Source organism: Corvus moneduloides, chromosome Z (genome assembly GCF_009650955.1).
Source record: "Corvus moneduloides isolate bCorMon1 chromosome Z, bCorMon1.pri, whole genome shotgun sequence".
In the NCBI taxonomy this organism is placed as follows: domain Eukaryota; kingdom Metazoa; phylum Chordata; class Aves; order Passeriformes; family Corvidae; genus Corvus; species Corvus moneduloides.
The window spans coordinates 64,479,429-64,497,285 of record NC_045511.1 but is presented as its reverse complement, the minus strand read 5'-3'; the positions used below and the strand labels follow the sequence as shown (position 1 = coordinate 64,497,285).

The following is a 17,857-nucleotide window of genomic DNA, read 5'->3' as shown; positions in this document are numbered from 1 at the left end:
TGAGGAAGAACTTGGTTTCTGTGCAGTGACTGAGCACTGGAACAGATTGCCTGGAGAGGCTGTGGAGTCTCCCTCATGGGGGATATTCAAGAATGTCTGGGCACACTCCTGCACCATATGCTCTGGGATGACCCTGCTTGAGCAGGGAGGTTGGACCAAATGACCCACTGAGGTTCCTTTCAACTTGACCTGTTCTCTGATTCTGTGAACTACAAGTGTTTTAAAGTCCAGGCTTACTGAAACCTACACAGAATGTTTTAAAATTCTGACAGTTTCTTCTCCTACACAGACAATAGGTACACTTGAAAGCCAACAAGGTACTAACACTTCACAAGTTACTACTTAGTAATTATTGTGTACTATATGTATATAACCAGTCTACTCCAAATGGGAACTAAAATGCATGTCTGAACTCAGCAGCTGTAACAGACTAAGTTTTCAGAAACTATTGTTTACCATGGCTTTGCACAAGGCCAGTAACATGCAAAGCTCTGGTAATACAATCATTTGAAACTGAATGCCCATACCGGTAGATTAGCCCATCTTCTCAGACTACAAAACCTTGCACATAATTCTATCAGCAAATGAAGAAAACTGTAATACTTTTCCTAACTCAAGAAATTGTTCTTCAGATTTTCACATCAACAAGCTTGAATGACCAAAAGCTGCTAGCAGACCTGATATGACCAGAACCAGAAGACAGAACCTCAGAACAGAGCATTTTATCTTACCCTTCAGGCAGATATAGATGAAGATAATAAAAGAAGATAAATTATTAATAAATAAATGTGCCTGTTCCTTAACAGGGACAGACATGTTCCATTTAGTATTTTATCTTTCCAAAAATATATGTGTCTTTTCTATCCAGGTTGAATATTTCCCTGTGCAGCTTTAAATAACACATTTAAATTATTTTCTTCCTCTGCATCTATTTTTGAAATGGTGACTGGGGAAGAGGGTGTGACAGCAACGACACAATGTTTTATGAGATCATGACCTTGGGAAAAATTAAATTACTGTGAATTTATAGAATGGATAATTATTTTTCTGTGACCCAAGTCAAAACACTTTTCTTTGTAAAGATTTTAATCAACTTTAGAAGAAAAGGCTACCTCTTAGTAAAATAGGTCCCCATTTCATTTAGAGAAATTGCATTTTGCCTACACGTTTAACTTCAGAAGTAAAGTTACTTAACCTGCACAGTTCAGTTTCTGGGAAGTCTACTGACCAGGCAAGCCAAAATACTCTATAAGTTAATGCAAAGAACCCCCAGTACCACTCAAAAATTGAAGAGTTCAAGCTATTTAATTCAGCCCCCTCTTTCCACACAAAGGGATTTTTAAAAATAGGGTTTGGTTTTGTTTAGTTTTTGTCAGGGCTTTTTTTAAAAAAGCCTTTCAATAAAAATGAAAACTGATGGAATACACAGCATCGTAAGGTGTATCTACCAAACTCACAGCAGTAAGTTGGATTCTAAAACATCAACAGAATATATCTTGCATCTTCCCTAGAGTCATTCTAGAGGTAGAACAAAATAACTGTGTTTTGATTTCCTTCACAACTTTAGAGATGACGCTGTTTGTACGGCTCACCAGTACACCGAGGGAGGCTCTCAGGACTGCTAACATTGTCCCTATAGGTCTTAAACAGACCGAAGTGAGCTGACTCTGCCTGAGCTCTGAGCTTGCTGGATACATGCCAGAATAGATCCAAATACCACATACCCATGATTAGCGTTGGGGCCTGCTTCCGCTACACAGAATTGCACAAAGACTGAAGAATCTTTGCAACTAGAATAAAAGTGACTGAATCCTGTATATAAAGGCTAAAAATGGAGAAAAAAGGGTAAATTATAAGTACGCATAAGACAAAAATGCCTCAAATTTGTGTTTTGTTTTCATCACACATGATGTAAAGCCTGGTAGCCTAATTTTCTCCTCTTCCTTGTGACGTGTCAGTTAAACTACTCAACCCTGTCCTTCCATTGCTTCCTATGGAGAAACAAGTAGCCAGCTGCAAGAAATACCACATGCAAGCACCAGGTTATCTAAGAGGACATGCCACAGCATATGTTTTCAGTCTCTGCCACCAGCAGAGTCTTTTGCAGAAATGTTCAACCTCCCTACACCCCTAGACATGATCTCTGTATATACACCTGAGACATGACTCCCCCATTGCCTCTGAATGGAATATGCAGCTGCCTCACCCTGCTGCAACATTGTTCTGCATTCTCTGAGCCACTAAAGGCCTCATGCTTCTCAGTTATATTACACACACTACTGAAGAAAAAACCACTGTCTCAAGGTAAGGCCTGAGAGATGGATAACCTACTAGTCATTTACTGGGACTAGAAATAGAGCATCATTTGGTCTTACTCTCTTTCCTTTATAAAGATTGTGTTTTTACTGCAACAAGTTCTCATAGCTACTTACCATTACCAAAGCAGTTCATTTCCATCTTTTGTTCCTCTTTAGATACTCCTAATATCCTTGACATAAAATTGTATCAGAACTTCACAGCCATGTAAGTCTTCAAGGCCTGGATGAACACCTCCATATAAGCAAGCTAGAATTCTCCTTATTCAGGTCACTTTGTCTTCTCAGTCTCCCTCAGGTTCAAAGAGTGGCCAGATGTACCACTTCCTTGCTGACCAGATACTATTTTTGCCTGATGGTAACAGGGTCTGTCACACCAGCAAAATACAGCATGAAATAGCAAAATGTTAACATTTTAACCTTAATTCAGCTGCAAAAGCTATGCTGATTGATTCAGTGACCCATCTCTTCTTTCCTAATGGAAAAAAATAGAGTACCCAGCTTCTTTTACAATGACAAAAGTATAAGAACTGAAGTTAGTAAACACAACCTGCTATGATGAGTTTATTTCTGCTGTCTTCTAAGCCTTACAAAGACTGTCTAAAAGCTTTTCACTGTAGATAGCTGAATGATGGGAGATGAGTGTCCAAAGAGGCCATTACCATTTTTCAAGATCTGTGATGATTCAGACTCAGTATTCAAGGCTAGTGTTGCATTCAGTGGCCCTTCAGCTACTATAACAATCAGAACTAGAACTAGCAAACCTCTTCCTTCAGAGAAAAGCTCAGCTCTCACAAATTCACATGATAGACTTTTGAGAAACTTCTCAGCAGGTCAACAATCCTTCAGATGGCTTGCTTTTAATTTGGAACCAAACTCTCCACTGACTCACTGAAATGCCATGTTCCCCAATGCAGGCTTCACAAAGATTCATTTAACTAACAGTCTGAGTTTAAATGCAGAGATGGCGCATATTTTCAGTCGCTGTGCTATCAATTACAATGATTTCTACAGTATTGTATACTGAGTATGAGTATGATTTGCTCAATCTGTATGTCTCCTTGACAATATATGTGATACTGGACCTGCTTCACTGGTGCAGACGTAAAATCAGTGCCACAACTTAGCAGCTCACATTGTTAATTTTTTAATTTAATAATTGGATTCAGACCACATTTATCCAGTCATTCAGAACTCAAGAGTCCTTGTGACACAGTCAAAGCTGAGCAACCTTGTTTCTCAACAGTGGCTCATTTTTGAAAATGCGGTCCCAATAACTTCAGCAGTCTCAACATAAATATTCTCTAATTCAGTTTATGCTTATCCCACTCCTTTAAACAAACAAATCAGACCTCATGTTCATGCCATCTACCAACTTCTGTAACAGATTAGCATCAAATACCTAAAACAAAGTTGGACAAGTATGTCTGAATCACTTGGAAACTTTAAGATCACAGGACTGAAACTTTGTCATACCAATTATGTAAAGCCACTGGAAAGAAATCCATGCATTTTTGCAAGCAGGCAAAGCAGGCTTTTCATAGAACAAAAGGAGCCTTGTATTTTTCTGTTATGCGACAACTCCTAATTAAAATCAATGATTTTTTATTGTTGGCCCAGATAAGCTTGTTTGCATAGCTGCCACTTCTTAAAACAGAAATCTGAATGTTATTAGGAAAAGACATCCATTGACAGTACAGCAGGCCTTGAAGAAAAGTGGCATTGCTTGATGTTAACACCTGATTAACCTTGGAGGCAGTTCTGCAAATGTTAAACAGTACAGAATATAGTAAAGAGCAAAAGAAATTTAATTTTGTTCGAACGTATTTATAGAATTGTACCAAGAGTACCCGTAAAGGCATGCTGTGGTCTTTTCCTTGAGCTTGTGCCAGTTGATGACCAGTAGAAAGCATTCAAAGAGGGAGAAAAGAGGTAGCAGGAAATTATCTGTAACCACTCTCTGTATCAAGCATACTGTTTCATGGACAGCTGAGTAACATTACATTTCAACATTTCATGCAGAAACAACTCGTAAAAAAAATTTCTTACCACAGTGACATTTCTCTAAAATGATTCACTTGTGATCTTGAACTTTGTAACTATGAGAGTTAATTCTCAAGAGCTAAGTACTAATGGAATAAAATTGCTAAATATTCAAAAAAACAATGGTGAGAAAATATCAAACCTAAATTGAAACAGTCTTTAACTGACAGGAAAAATAAGCATTCTGAGTGGATAAAATTGGTATCAGAAAACAATCACCAGGTGGCTATAGCAACGTTTAGCAAACCCTGATGCATTTAACAGACCAGTTAAATGTGCAGTTCTAGACACAGCAGTCACAGCATCCTCACTAGCTCCTCTTTCTGAATTTCCTTTTCTTAATTAGTCCAGCACTCCACACAGACACAGACTGCACCTTCTCAGTGATTAGCTCTAAAACGACCACGCTGTTTGCATGCACCCTGTTCAGAAAGGGTGGTTCAGCAGTTATTCAAACCCTGTTAACCCAAGATGAACAGCAGCCGTGTTTCTGTGACAGAGCACTCAACGCACTGGCTATATTTGGCAATATCCTTGTTCAAGGTGCCTATTTCAACCACTTATAGGGAGAGTCTACTACAATCATGTTCTGAACAATGCTTAATCCTTATCCAGTCCAAGTTCTTTGGAAACCTACCCTACAAGTATGTATCTGTAAAAGCAAACAAGATTTTAGCATCTGCAAAATGCTACCCCAGCTAACTGGGACTATAATGACAATAAAACAGAATAGCTTCAGGGATCAGAGTGAATCAAGATGAATCTTGTCTTCTCAGTGTTTGGATTACTGTGCTTGAGGCTCAGGAGAGACCTTGCTGCTCTCTACAACTTGCAAAAGGAAGCTGTAATGAAATGGGGGTTGTTCTCTTCTCCCAGGTGCTGGGTAAACAGTTGGACTCTTGTGATCTGAAAGGCTTTTTCCAAACTAAATGGTTCTGTGATTCCAGACATATCATAAATCAATGGAATCACTGAACTGTGCGTGATTCTGCCTGGATGAATCTCACTCAAGCCTACACGACTATTGGTTTGCAACCTACCTTTTAAAACAGAACCAGTCCCTTCTCTTGAGTCCTTTAAGCACTAAGTCAGAAATAATATCTTATACTAAATCTGAATACTGAAAAAAATGCCAAAGAATACCTCAGGATGTACAAATGCTTCAGCATACATTCGCATTTAGCTTTCAACATATTTAAACATACGTAGTGCAAAACACTAAACATATTTAGTGCAAAAAATGTGGCATTTTTCCATTTCCTAACTACTCAGTACAAATAATCCAATGATTGTTCTAAGAGCTTAATGCTCAACACTCATTTTGAAAGCCTATGTTCACAGATATACCCTTAGACTTAGATGTCTGGGAAGTTTTCCACAGAACACCAGAAACGTTAATTAAACCCCTAATCCTTAGGAAATCAGTGTCAATCACCTGAATAAAGCCGACAGCATGTTTACTTTGGCTTAAAACTGTATTTCCTTTCTGAAGGAGTAACATTGCAACAGAATAGCAAAATCTATTAACTAGTTCCCTCTACTTCCCTCTTTCTTTAAAACAAAATCTTGTTTTATGGGAAAGGTCTGTTTCTGTTGTACCTGTATCATAACTTGTATTTTCTGTTTTCTCATCAGTTAGCCTTTTCTATCACTAAATGGAAAGTTTCAAAGTGTACTGACTCTGCTCCTGATAGAGGTCCAGTCACCAACCAAACAGGGATACTGAAAATGCATAGTAAAATCAGCAGAAAAGAGCTGAAGTTATCTAAAAAGATTTCATTACTTGGAGAGTAATCCAATCATCGCACAAATAGTCTCCAAACCATCAACAGTAAGATTAGCCCCATAACCCCCACCCTCTCAGATTTGAATTCAAGTAATTTTCTAGTTTAAAACCTAAGTTTAATAAACAAACAAAAACCCAAAACACAAATACAAAACCAACTGACCAAATACCCAACACCAGAATACCCTCCAAATTTCTTGCAGGCGAAATTTTAACAGATGTTTTAGGATTCCTTACTTCAAATAGAAGAAATTTAAGAGTGCTTCATTTTTTAAGTTTACCATTTATTTATAGTTTGGTATAGCAATGAAAAGTATCTAAAATATATTTTATTACATTTATGATGCTGGGAAATAAAAATAAAATATCTTTTTTGTGCCAATCCACAAGCACAAAGAGGTAATAAGTTAGAAACCTTTCCACACAAACATAAGTATCTGTGCAATTAAGAATGTTCACTTTTATTTTGGGATAATTCACATTCATGTTCTGGATTACTGTGAAACTAAAAATACGCCTGTTTGCAAAATTTCGTTAAAGTTCTGTTTTAAATTTTTCAATTATCTAAGTCAAAAATAAGCTATTCAAATACTTAAAAACAAATTATCCATTAGAAGAAAAATAATAAAATTAGATGTTTCATAAGTGTTTTACTCTGTAACATAAAATATGGCTCTCTGGCTATCATTTTTCACTATCATCAGTTCTACACCTGCATGTAGAAAGGAGCTTGCTCTGCATTTTTTGAATGCATTAAGAGATGTTCCGATATTGAGGGTCAGTACCCCAGGTACCATAGGCCCTCTTGTACTCACTGTACTCAAGGGGAAGCTGTGCATCTTCAGCAGCCAAAGAAAAAGCACCTATCCGTACATTTTGAACTACGGACACTATATATTTCATGCCCAAAGGATAGTATTGAAAGAGCAATAGTATTGCTGAGAGGCAAAATTCATTAGTTTGGACTAGATGTGACCACATGAGCTTGAGCGGTTCGTGGAGGCACACCCAGAATTCGTAATTTGTTTTTTCTTTAAACAGCTAAGACATCATAATCATGACCAGAAGATTACTAATATTGCACAAACTTGTGAGAGCTAGGAAGGCTTGGCTTTATAGCTGAAAACTAAAACGCAACTTTCTTTATCCATACACCATGACATAGTCTAATTAATCATAGATCTCTGCTTTTTCCATGGTATTTCTGTTTCAGTTTGCTTACTCAGTTAGTGAAAAAATTGGCAACAGGCAACTGTAAATTTGGCTCTTTCTAATTTTCAGCAACTTGACTCAACAATTGAATTACCATTTTTGTGACATTGTTTAAGAAAAAGTGCTCAAATGCTGCTTTAGCACAGTGAAAAAGTCTTCTGCGAGCATAGAAGCAAAAAAAAAAATCAAAAATTTTTATAGTTTCTATTTTATCAAGACTTTAGTGCAATATAGGATGTGATAAAAATCTTTTCCTATCCAGAAAAATGGCATGTACTGTAAATAAAATATTTGCGCATGCCATATGTAAGACACCATATGAAGATACAATGCTAAAACCTGAAGATGGTAAAAACCTCCCAATCATTTTTACAGAATGTATTTCTGGTTTTAATCAAAATTTCAATGTGAACACCATTTTCCAAGGACATATTCTTCAAATAGCACACATACACACATCCATCTAAATACTCATGCTCACCCAAGGAAGCTTGCTTGTGTCTCAAAAAAAAGAAAAAAAGCATTAGACAAGTGTTTTAAGTTTCATGGGGTTTTTTCACATACCTTCTGTTTTACATGCTTTGCAGACTGATGAGTTGTGGGATAATTTCAGGTATTTAGCAGATGTTAAATGAATGTTGCTTTGAATCTGACAGGAATCCTAGCAATTTTATTGGTTTATATCACATCAAACAGCTGCACTAAAAAAAGTGTGGTCGTGTAGTACTATCAATACTAATACAAAAGGCACTGGGCTGAAGCATAGCTCAGAATTTACAGAAAGAAACAAGACTGATTTCAGTTTCAAAAGGGGAAGCATTCCTAGTGCATCTGAATGAAACTGTTAAGTGTGAGCTTGGAATTCATCTCTAACAACATGATGTTGCTGCTTACACCAGAATAAATATGTTAAGCTTAATGCTTGCATAGAAGGACAATAAGGCTAATTAAATACCTCTTGTTGCAGCTGAACTTAAAAAGTAAAAATGTTCATTATAAAAGAAGGGAACCTGAGTAGAAAATAAGCTCACAGGTAGAGACAAAGAGAACAGGTCAGCACATGCCAGTTGCTACTGTGAAGTTTCAACAGCTACTGGGAATTCTGCCTTTTTCAAATCCAAATGAAATCTGTGGAAGCCTCAAATGCCACTGTGAAGTAACTGCTGGCAAGCATTACAGATTATATCTCAACTGTTGTTGTACTTACTACTTGCATTTCAATATGAATTTTCATTCACATTTTTTCCTATTTGACTTATTCCTACAAAGTACAAACTAATGCACAGATTAATAGATACATTTGAACATGCTGTACCCACTTCATATAAAGTTTAGGAGCAGACACTAAATATGTATTAGTAGGTCATGAATAGCTTAAACCACTAAACCAGGTCACTGAAAAGAAGAATGCTTCCCAGGTGATGTAAATCGGAATAGAACATGAAAGATGTTTAATGAACAGTAAAGGAGCCCAATGCATTTTAACAGCTATTTAAAGAATTGTTATTCCAAACAAATCAACTTCTTGAATGCAGGTTCTCTTCAACTTCACAGATTTCTGTTCAATAAAGCAAGGCCAAACATAGTCACTTGCTTTGGTAAAAGAAAATGCAGGACTCCATAAAATTCATGCTTTTTAAAATTAAAGGGTTTTTTTGGTAGTTGTCTAGAACAAGAACCAGTCTTCTTAAAACAGACAGGAATCAAAAAAAAACACTATTATTTTTCATTACATGGAGAAGGTAAATGAAATCAAACTGTTAAAACCTAATCTGCAGCTTCAGTAGCAAATTCCGTTAAAGATGGAAAAAAAGAGCCCAATTCACAGAAAAACAACAGTATGGAATAAATCTATCAGGATTGGTATGCAATTATTTTCCACTTTGCCCTAGTTACCTCACTACGGAAGGAACAAATGCATTCTGAGTTTTTGACCTTAAGAACACTTGTCTTTAAGTTTGGATCTGATTATCCTGATTGTCAGATGTTTTTATGTGCTGATACTCGATTACTAATCACCCTTCAACACTTTCATCTTCCAGAATCAGAGAAGACAGCTCATCCAGAACGAGCAGGAACTAAAGAGTAGAGTATTGCTTGCAGCTTTAGCTTATTGCCCCAAATTTTTGTTACATAGATAAATAGATACTAATTCAGATGCAGCAAAACAAATGCTGAGGTCACTTGGCTCTGATTTTAACTATAAGAATGGTTCTGATTTTAACCATAAGCATATCAAGTACTGCAGTCCTAGCTGTTCTGCAAGTCTCTTCTGAATGTTATTATTTCATCATCACAGAATAATAATAGAGAAGAATAGAATTATGTTGCAAAGTTAAGCTTATGCAGTTGTGTATCTGATTTCACATTATCTCTACTATTGTTACAACAATACAACTTAGAAGTAACCTTCACCTTAAAAATAACTGAAACCTTGTAAAGCTCGTTGATGTAAAGCTCACTGACATACCACAGCAATCCACTGGGACACACAGCACAGTATATAATAATACACTTTCAATACGTAGCAGTACAGAGATAAGCAACACTGACAAAAAACCATACTGACATGCTAAGTATATTGACTAGCACCCACTGCAATTCATGCTCAATGAGAAGATTGTCTCATGCAAACTGTTAGGAACCACGAACACACGCAGTGTTTACGCTATGATTAGTGTGTGATGGTACTAAGGGGACTGGTGTAACTGCCTGCCTTTGCTAATGTAATCTATCAAGACGTCCTTGTCTTGATAGATTACATTATGATAGTTCCTCCCAATGACTTACTACTTCTGCTACATTCTTCACAGTAAATCTGGTTCATTAATATAATAGATGTGTATTTGGCATTTTTCCTTCCGTCTTCCTGCTTGGTGTACTGGACTCCCTCTTACTAGTCTGCAAACTGCAGTGGACATAGAGATTATTACTTTATAACAATTTTAGAGAAAGAGGCATGCTACACCTAGAACCAGAAAATAAATTATAAAAAGACCCTAGATGGACAAATAAAGATTATATATGGATTGGTTTGATTTTGCACTTAAAAGAACACATTCATAGATTGGTGAAGAGTTTCCGATTTCTTTTGCATAATTTTTTGTTAATTAGGAAATCATTCTCCATTATCATCTTGCCCAAAATGTTCTCCCAAATGTTCTCTCCTCACTTAAGATCTCTGTTTAAAACCATACATGGCATGGATATGATTGCAAATTTCACTGCTTGATGAAAAAGGTATGATGTTTGACTAAAGTAAATTTTCTAAATATATCCAGAGACCATGCTGCTGGACATTAGAAAGCCAAATACATTTTTCCACATTCACACCATTTGTGAAATGGTAAAGAAATAAAGCAGCAAGTTATTTCACTCAAACGATGCTAAAGAATGTCACTTCTGTTTTCTCATCCCAAGAAAGCAGGCCTATGTTCCAGATTTACACTCACATTATGAGGGTTATCATATCACCCTCAGTATTTCTACATTTCATTACAATTCTTAACATGAAAGGAAGATAAGTATGTGCTGCTTCTGATATGCAAACTTCCTGGTGCTGTCCAGCAATGCTTGCTTAAGCTCAGTAAAATTAATCACAATTCAATGTTTAAAAAGCGATCACTCTTTGAGAAGCTGCTACAGACACCTCTTATTTTTTGGTGACACAGCAGGATTTGGCATGCACTTCCGTTTTGGTTTAGTAATCTCAAAAACTTTATCATATGAAATACCTTATCCACTTACACATTCTTTATCATCAGTGAATGATGATTCCTTCAAAAGCTAAGGACTCCTCAAGGAGGTTTTATAATCAGGAGGTCACTGTAAACACCCTTTCTGAACAAGGGGGGAAGGGAGTTTAGAGTGTTACCAACTCAATGTTTTCCAATGTTTTCCCTAGTATTACAGGATCCTTCATCATAATTCTTCTATTAGAAAGACCCTGGGTACTTGGATTTAGTCTTTTTTTCAGTGTTCTTCCATTGTTCCTGACATCTTTCTTCATCCTGTTGTCTGTCCATACTCATCCGCTGATGTCTGCCTCCATATCTTATAATTATATGTGATACTCCCTTGAAAACTCACTTTCTTGACTCATAATAATTCTCTTTTTTTTGCTTCATTCTCTCTCTTCCAAAAAAGGTGATGAGAAATCCTTAAGGAGGAATGAAAATTAATGGTAAACCCTGACCCAATATATCTGGAGAGCAGAAAAATAATATTATGGAATTTAAAACAATATTCAGGGAACAGAGAGCCTGAGTTAAGGCTCTGGTGTGACAAAAGGGAAGGATAAAAAACCTTTCTAGTGTCATGACACAATCTCTACCAGGTCCTTTAAATTCAGGAGAGAAATCTGGAAAGATATGCACTCTATCCTGAAGAACACTAGCCCTGTGAAGAAACAAAAGTGAAAGAAAGAAACCTTTTCTATTTACTGTACAAGCAAACATCTACATCATGCTAAAAAACTGTACTACAAGGCATACACTGATATAGACTCCAAGCACCAATTTATATTTCACAGCATGTAAATGCATTTTTTTTAATCAGTGTTTATTCCTAGAAATTATATGTTCGTCATTTTGTTAGTGTATGCTGGGGACTCAAAACTCAGATCTGGTGAGACTGCTTTCTGATGACACTAAATAAGCACTTAGTAAGGTTAAGCTTATTGTCGTCCAAAATACAGACCATATGTGAGGCAATTGAAAAATCTGAATTACAGAGATAATAGATGGTGCACTGGAGACTAAGCATAAACTGATTCTTAACAGCCAGACTATTAACCCATGTGACTACCTATGTGCTAGCTTGACCTGCAGTGACCCTAAGAAAAATAGGAAGAAAAACATAACTTTGGGGATTGAATCCTCACTGCTAGAATCTGTGAACAGAAAAATTAGTATGGGATTTGTTCTTAATGTATTCATGGAAACAGGTAAGTGGGTTTGTTTTTTGTTAGTAGTAGAAGAAACAACTGCCTTAAAAATGTCCAGTTCTTCTCTTGTTTCTTGTGGTAATATTATGCAAGGTCTTGAAAATTCCTAAAGTCAAAAAGGTGTAACATGATGCAAGAATATTTCAGGATAAATGGTGACATTTATTCTGCAGCACTTTTCCTGCGTGTATCCTTCATGCAAGTACTTAAGTACTGATTGTGCTCCAGTTTTGCTTCATGAAGGTTTACCATATCACTTGTTGCAGTCTACAGTAGAAGTTTATAAATGTAGAAAATAGAACATTTTGTCTAATCTTATCTGTTGGCATATATCAAAATAAAGAACACCTTTCCTTTCTATGTAGGTGGGAAGATGGAAGTCTTTCATTCTCACAGAGTAGTTTAAAAAGCACACCATTAAATAGGAGAACCAAAGGCAGAATTACAACTTCACCACATTTTCTTAAGTAATAGAGATCCTTTAGTTGGTAAGAAAGACAGAACTCAGACTTACTGTGCATTTGTTCGGCTTCTCTCCTGAGTGGACTCTCATGTGAATCAGCAGTTTGTAACGGGCATTAAATGGCTTGAACCTTCGAGGGCATCCTGCCCAGAAACAGGTGAAGTCCTCTCCCTTCCTCTGGTCTATGTGGATCTTCTCTATGTGCCGCACAAGCTCCTCTTGATGGTCGTACAGCTTCCCGCAGTCAACCCAGCAGCAGCCATGCTTGCCATTGAAATCATCCAGCTCGCCACCTTCCTCCAGCAGGGTGCCTGGGGCAGATGGCAGCACCTGCAGCGGGTGGACATGGCTGGGCAGGCTGTGCGGCTGCCGGTGCTGGTGAGCGTGGTACGGCGGGGGTGGCTCTTGTGGAGGAGCTGGTGGCAGCAGCAGGGGTGGAAGAGGCATGTCAGCAGTAGGGCCTGAGAAGTCATCCAGCTGTTCATTTTTCAGGGTGTCCACTGCCTGGCTGTCCAAAGGTGGCACGCCCTGCTGGATCACCATGTTATTTGTGGCAGCCATCTGCAAGCTGGCTTGTTCCAGCTGTTGCATCTGCTGATACTCACCAGCCCCGTTTTCAGCATACCCTGGAAAGCTGACATTGCCATTCGCCATGTGGAGGCCTTTCTGGGCTGCTGGAACTGAGAAATTTTGGGGTATACAGCTTCCTCTCACTCCCAAAAAATGTCCACAGACCTCAGGCTGTGGGGAGATGTTTGCTGGCGATACCCTGGAGCTGTTGATGTAGGCCACCAGAGAAGTTGGGGATGTACGGATGATTGTATTGAACTCGATCCCAATGCCGTCAGACAGAGGAGACACAGAAAGTGCTCTCTTTTTGGGCCAGGATGATTGAGACCAGACTGAGGACTGGCAAGGACTAGAGTAAGGGGAATGCTTATTTTCCATGCCATATAAGTAGGATGATAATGAGTTACCGGACACAGGTGTTTCAGGCAAAAAATTTAGTAAGTCCCCCAACTCACTGCCATTTTGTAAACCATGGTCAGGAAGAACAGAAGAAAGTGTCCTGTACCTGTGTGACCACTCTTGTTGAACACTCAAAGAGGAGTGACCTTCTGGCAAGCTTAATGTCGTAGAGGCCAGAGACTCACAAGACAAGAGTGACCTGAAATAAAGGCACAGTAAAGTAAGCAGTTAGACAATTCAGAAGTAGCTCTTTTACCTCCACACACACACTTGAAATTAAGGAAAGGCTACATGTGAGGAAAGGTCTCCCTAATACTAGGTAATCAAGTTTAGCACACTCTGTTCATGTACCAGTAGTTACACAAAGGCAATATACATGTAAAAAGGTCACTTAGGAAACCAACTTCAAAACTTCAAGATTTTGAAGAAGTGTTGCTGTAAAGATTCTTCATACACCACTGCAGAAATTAATGCACTTCTTCTCATCAGTTGTGGTATAAATAGGTTTGGACTTCTGAAGCCAAGGCATTATGTTCCTGCCTTATATGAAACTCACATTGATTTGAGTCATCCATTGTTTGTGCTTGAAAAGAACAGGAAGAAAACTGATTTATAGAGAATAAATATTCAATCTGAATGACTTTGTCACTTGTAATGCATACAAATATTACAAATACTTCCCTAAAGGAGTTTTATATATTAAGTTTATAAATATAGATAATATCTAACTTTACAAAACAAACAAAATAAATGAGTAATGTAGGAGAACTGGTTGAAGGGGTTTTTTAGCTTTGATTTGAAGATGTATCTGCCTCCAAGTCAGCAGTAAAAATTCTTCACAGAAGCGTAATCTTGCTGTTATCATTCATTTTTCACAGAGATATTATGAAAGTTCTTTATGCTGCAAAGATTCTTCGGGTAGCTTAAAAACCCCCAACATATAGGCCCTTAAAAGTATTGTTTTCCACAGGAAGGTATTGAAAGGAAATAAAAGGACATCAGGGGCCCTGATTCATGGGTACAAATGCTGGCTAAAGGTCAAGTGGATTTATTTCTTTGTTTCCAGTTCACGCCCAGGCAGACTTGGATTTCCTGCCAGCTAGTGGTGCTATCAGTACATAAATTTCTATGTTTAAGGCGTTCTAACAATAGGAAGAATCGGGTATGCAGCTAGATAAACCCGACCAGCTCACAGAAGCCTCTACATCTTATGTTTTGAGCATTAATTCTTGAGTTTATTATTTTCACAACACAGTTTTGAAGAAGCACAGAATTTCAATGACTGATCAAGGACACAGGAGGGGAAGCTTGGCACAAGCTGAGAGGGAGAGGAAGTAGTTTGCAGGTGCTGCATCTGTAAGATAGCTCACAAGCAGGGAAAATGTAGCTTAAAAGAACAGCAAGCCTTGCTCTGGTGACTAGTGGGAGAGACAGTTAAATGCTCCTTTGCACAAGATACTTGCTTTGTAATGCGTCGTTGATCTGCTGTATCAGGATAAGAAACATCCTGTTCTGATTCTGTGTCAGTGCAGGGTACTGTCATGGACCTTATGTTACTCCACTAGGGTTTAAACGGCACTTGCAAAACAGAGCACTGACAAAAAGCACAGTTAGCATGCTGACTACCATTTGCATTGAGAGAAGCGAGAAAAATGAGACTGACAGGTCAGTCTTGTATATGATTTAGATCTAAAGGGATGACTGTTTGTGAAAAATTTGATTTAGGCTGCTGGGTCTGTTTTCAATGGGCTTTGTTAAAGCACAGTTCATTATAGAGCGATTAAATCATGCTAGTATGCTGTGACCCCAAATACAGATCCACAGTTTTCAACAGAGCAAGACAAGTAAGCCAGGTTTGACTTCTCCGGGTTATGCTGTATATATCCATACCTAGAAAATATAAGGAGAGGATGGGGGTGTTTTGCTAGATTGTTTCTTTAAATTTTTATTTTCTCTTTTATGAATAAAGAGAAAGAAATTGTGCATCGATAAAAAGTCTATTTTTGTACTGACAAGAATTTTAATCAGATGCATAGTAGGACCAGTGTCATACAAAAAGCTACTAATGCCTAACACAAAGGGACATATCCATCAGTGAATCTGAAGAAAAACTGTCTTTTAAAAGTCTCATAATAGGACAAAAATAAAAAGCTGGCCCAGAATTCCAAGTATAAAATAAGTAAGAGCCAGATATTCTGAAGAAGCTTGGTTCCCACTTCAGCATCTAAATTCAAAAATAATAAAGATTCCAGCTCCCAAAGAAATGAAGATTTATTTAAACTTCAGCCAACACTGTGACTAAGTAAGTAATTTTCTGGTGGAGGGAAAATAAATACGCCTAATATGAAAATGAAGGACCAGATCTATCAGAGTGCCAGACTCTCAGATGGTATTAACTGACACATCTGCTTTATTGTAAGCTAAACCACCTTGAGTTTGGACCAGATCTTTCATTATCATTTACAAGAGATTACTTGCAATTACACTATATTCTCCCTCTTTGTACAGAGGCCACAATGTCAGATATAATCCAGAATCTTAAACATAAACACGGAAGAGTGAAAACTATGGGTTTTTTCTCTCTTCATGGTCTTCCATTTACTAGCTAAGAACCCTTTGCTCTTTCCCAGGTCCTTTTTTGTCTAAGCAAATAGCAGTATTACATCTGGTTTCAAGCAACACAACTGAATACTCCAAGAAAGTTCTGCAGAAACTCAAAAAAGATGGGGAAGGTTTTATCCCCCATGGTCTATACACCAGAATGTGATGCTATCTGTAGCAAAACTCTCATTTTGCCAACTGTTTTCTTTCTTCCAACAGTAAAAATCAAGAAAATTCCCTCTGGCTTTGGTAAATTCAGCAAATAATCTGTTTTGGATTGAGCTGCCAGAACACAGTTCGTAGTGCTGAGAGATCAAATCCAGAGAAGGCACTCTGCGCAGGAAGAATCAGTCAATTTCATTTAGGCAAAAGCAGTTTACAGCTGAAGAAATTTAATCAAAAAATAAAACAAAAGCTCAAAACCCAACAACAAATAACCACCCCCCCAAAAAACCACAAACAAACAAACAAAACCCCAAACTGTTTTGACAACCTGTGAGTTAAAAATCTGAGTTTAAACTTGTTTTGTCCTACAAAACAGATAATTTGAGGTCAAGATTGCTGAAACGGACACTCTTTGTGTGACAAACTTATTTTATAACACCTTCATTGATAAATCATTAAAAGATACTCTAGGGACACCACAGCCTTGGTTCTGCCAGAGTTTCAGCTTCTGTTTGCCCTTAGTAAATGTTTCTTTGAAATAAAACAAAAACTGTATAACTGAGTACTGACACAGTACATCCAACCACATATTCAGTGTTTGGAACCATACAGGCACCCCTAAAACTTAAATAACAATTATATAATTATATTTTTCTAGCATCAATTTTATTCAATCTGAAAGGCATGTCTTTGGATTTGTCATTTGTCATCATCCTAGCACTGAATGGTTTTTGCTGACATGTTAACATAGGAAGCATAATTAATTTTGTAAATTTTCACAGGGGAGGGAGTCTTCTCAATTGAAGTGACAGAAACGTTAAAAATTATCCCAAGAGTAAAGCAAGGTTTTCTTCCAGCTGTACAAAACAAACTTTAATTATTTCAAGAATGTTCCTTGGCTTGTAATAAAGCAACATAGCAAAACGTAAACTGCTTTGAGAATAAAGACTCTTGTGGTCTTTTATAAATCAGAAACTACATTTCAACTCAGTAGGCAACGGGGAATGTAGATTCCAAAATAACACACTAGAATGTTTTCTCCTTGTATGCTTAACATCCAGGGATGTGCCTAATGTATTTGTAGGGTGTTTGTCAAAAACCTGTTTTCCTCTAACTCATGTTTGTTGACAATACTCATAGTCATAATCTCAAAACTTATTTAAGCATTTAAAATTAATTAATAAGTATTTATCTGTGGGGTAGTGATACAAAAGGGCAACATTCACAGGAAGAGGTCATAGTTTTCTTTAGCTTCTCAACAGAACTAGGAAAATTAACACGTTGTCAGAGACAATTGATCTGATCAACTTTATTATGTAAACAAACCATTTGAAAGCAAAAGTACTTGATGAGGAGAG

At 37.4% G+C, this 17,857-nt stretch overlaps 1 protein-coding gene across 3 annotated transcripts in view; it reads right to left on the bottom strand.

Annotated features, from left to right (window-relative positions):
- GLIS3 (GLIS family zinc finger 3) overlaps positions 1-17,857 on the bottom strand; it is a 168,009-nt gene that overhangs the window by 114,604 nt on the left and 35,548 nt on the right. For all 3 annotated transcript variants that reach the window (XM_032096918.1, XM_032096916.1, XM_032096917.1), the window contains exon 3: positions 12,816-13,932. In XM_032096918.1, the coding sequence (XP_031952809.1) occupies positions 12,816-13,932 (1,117 nt within the window). The remainder of the gene's footprint in view (positions 1-12,815; positions 13,933-17,857) is intronic.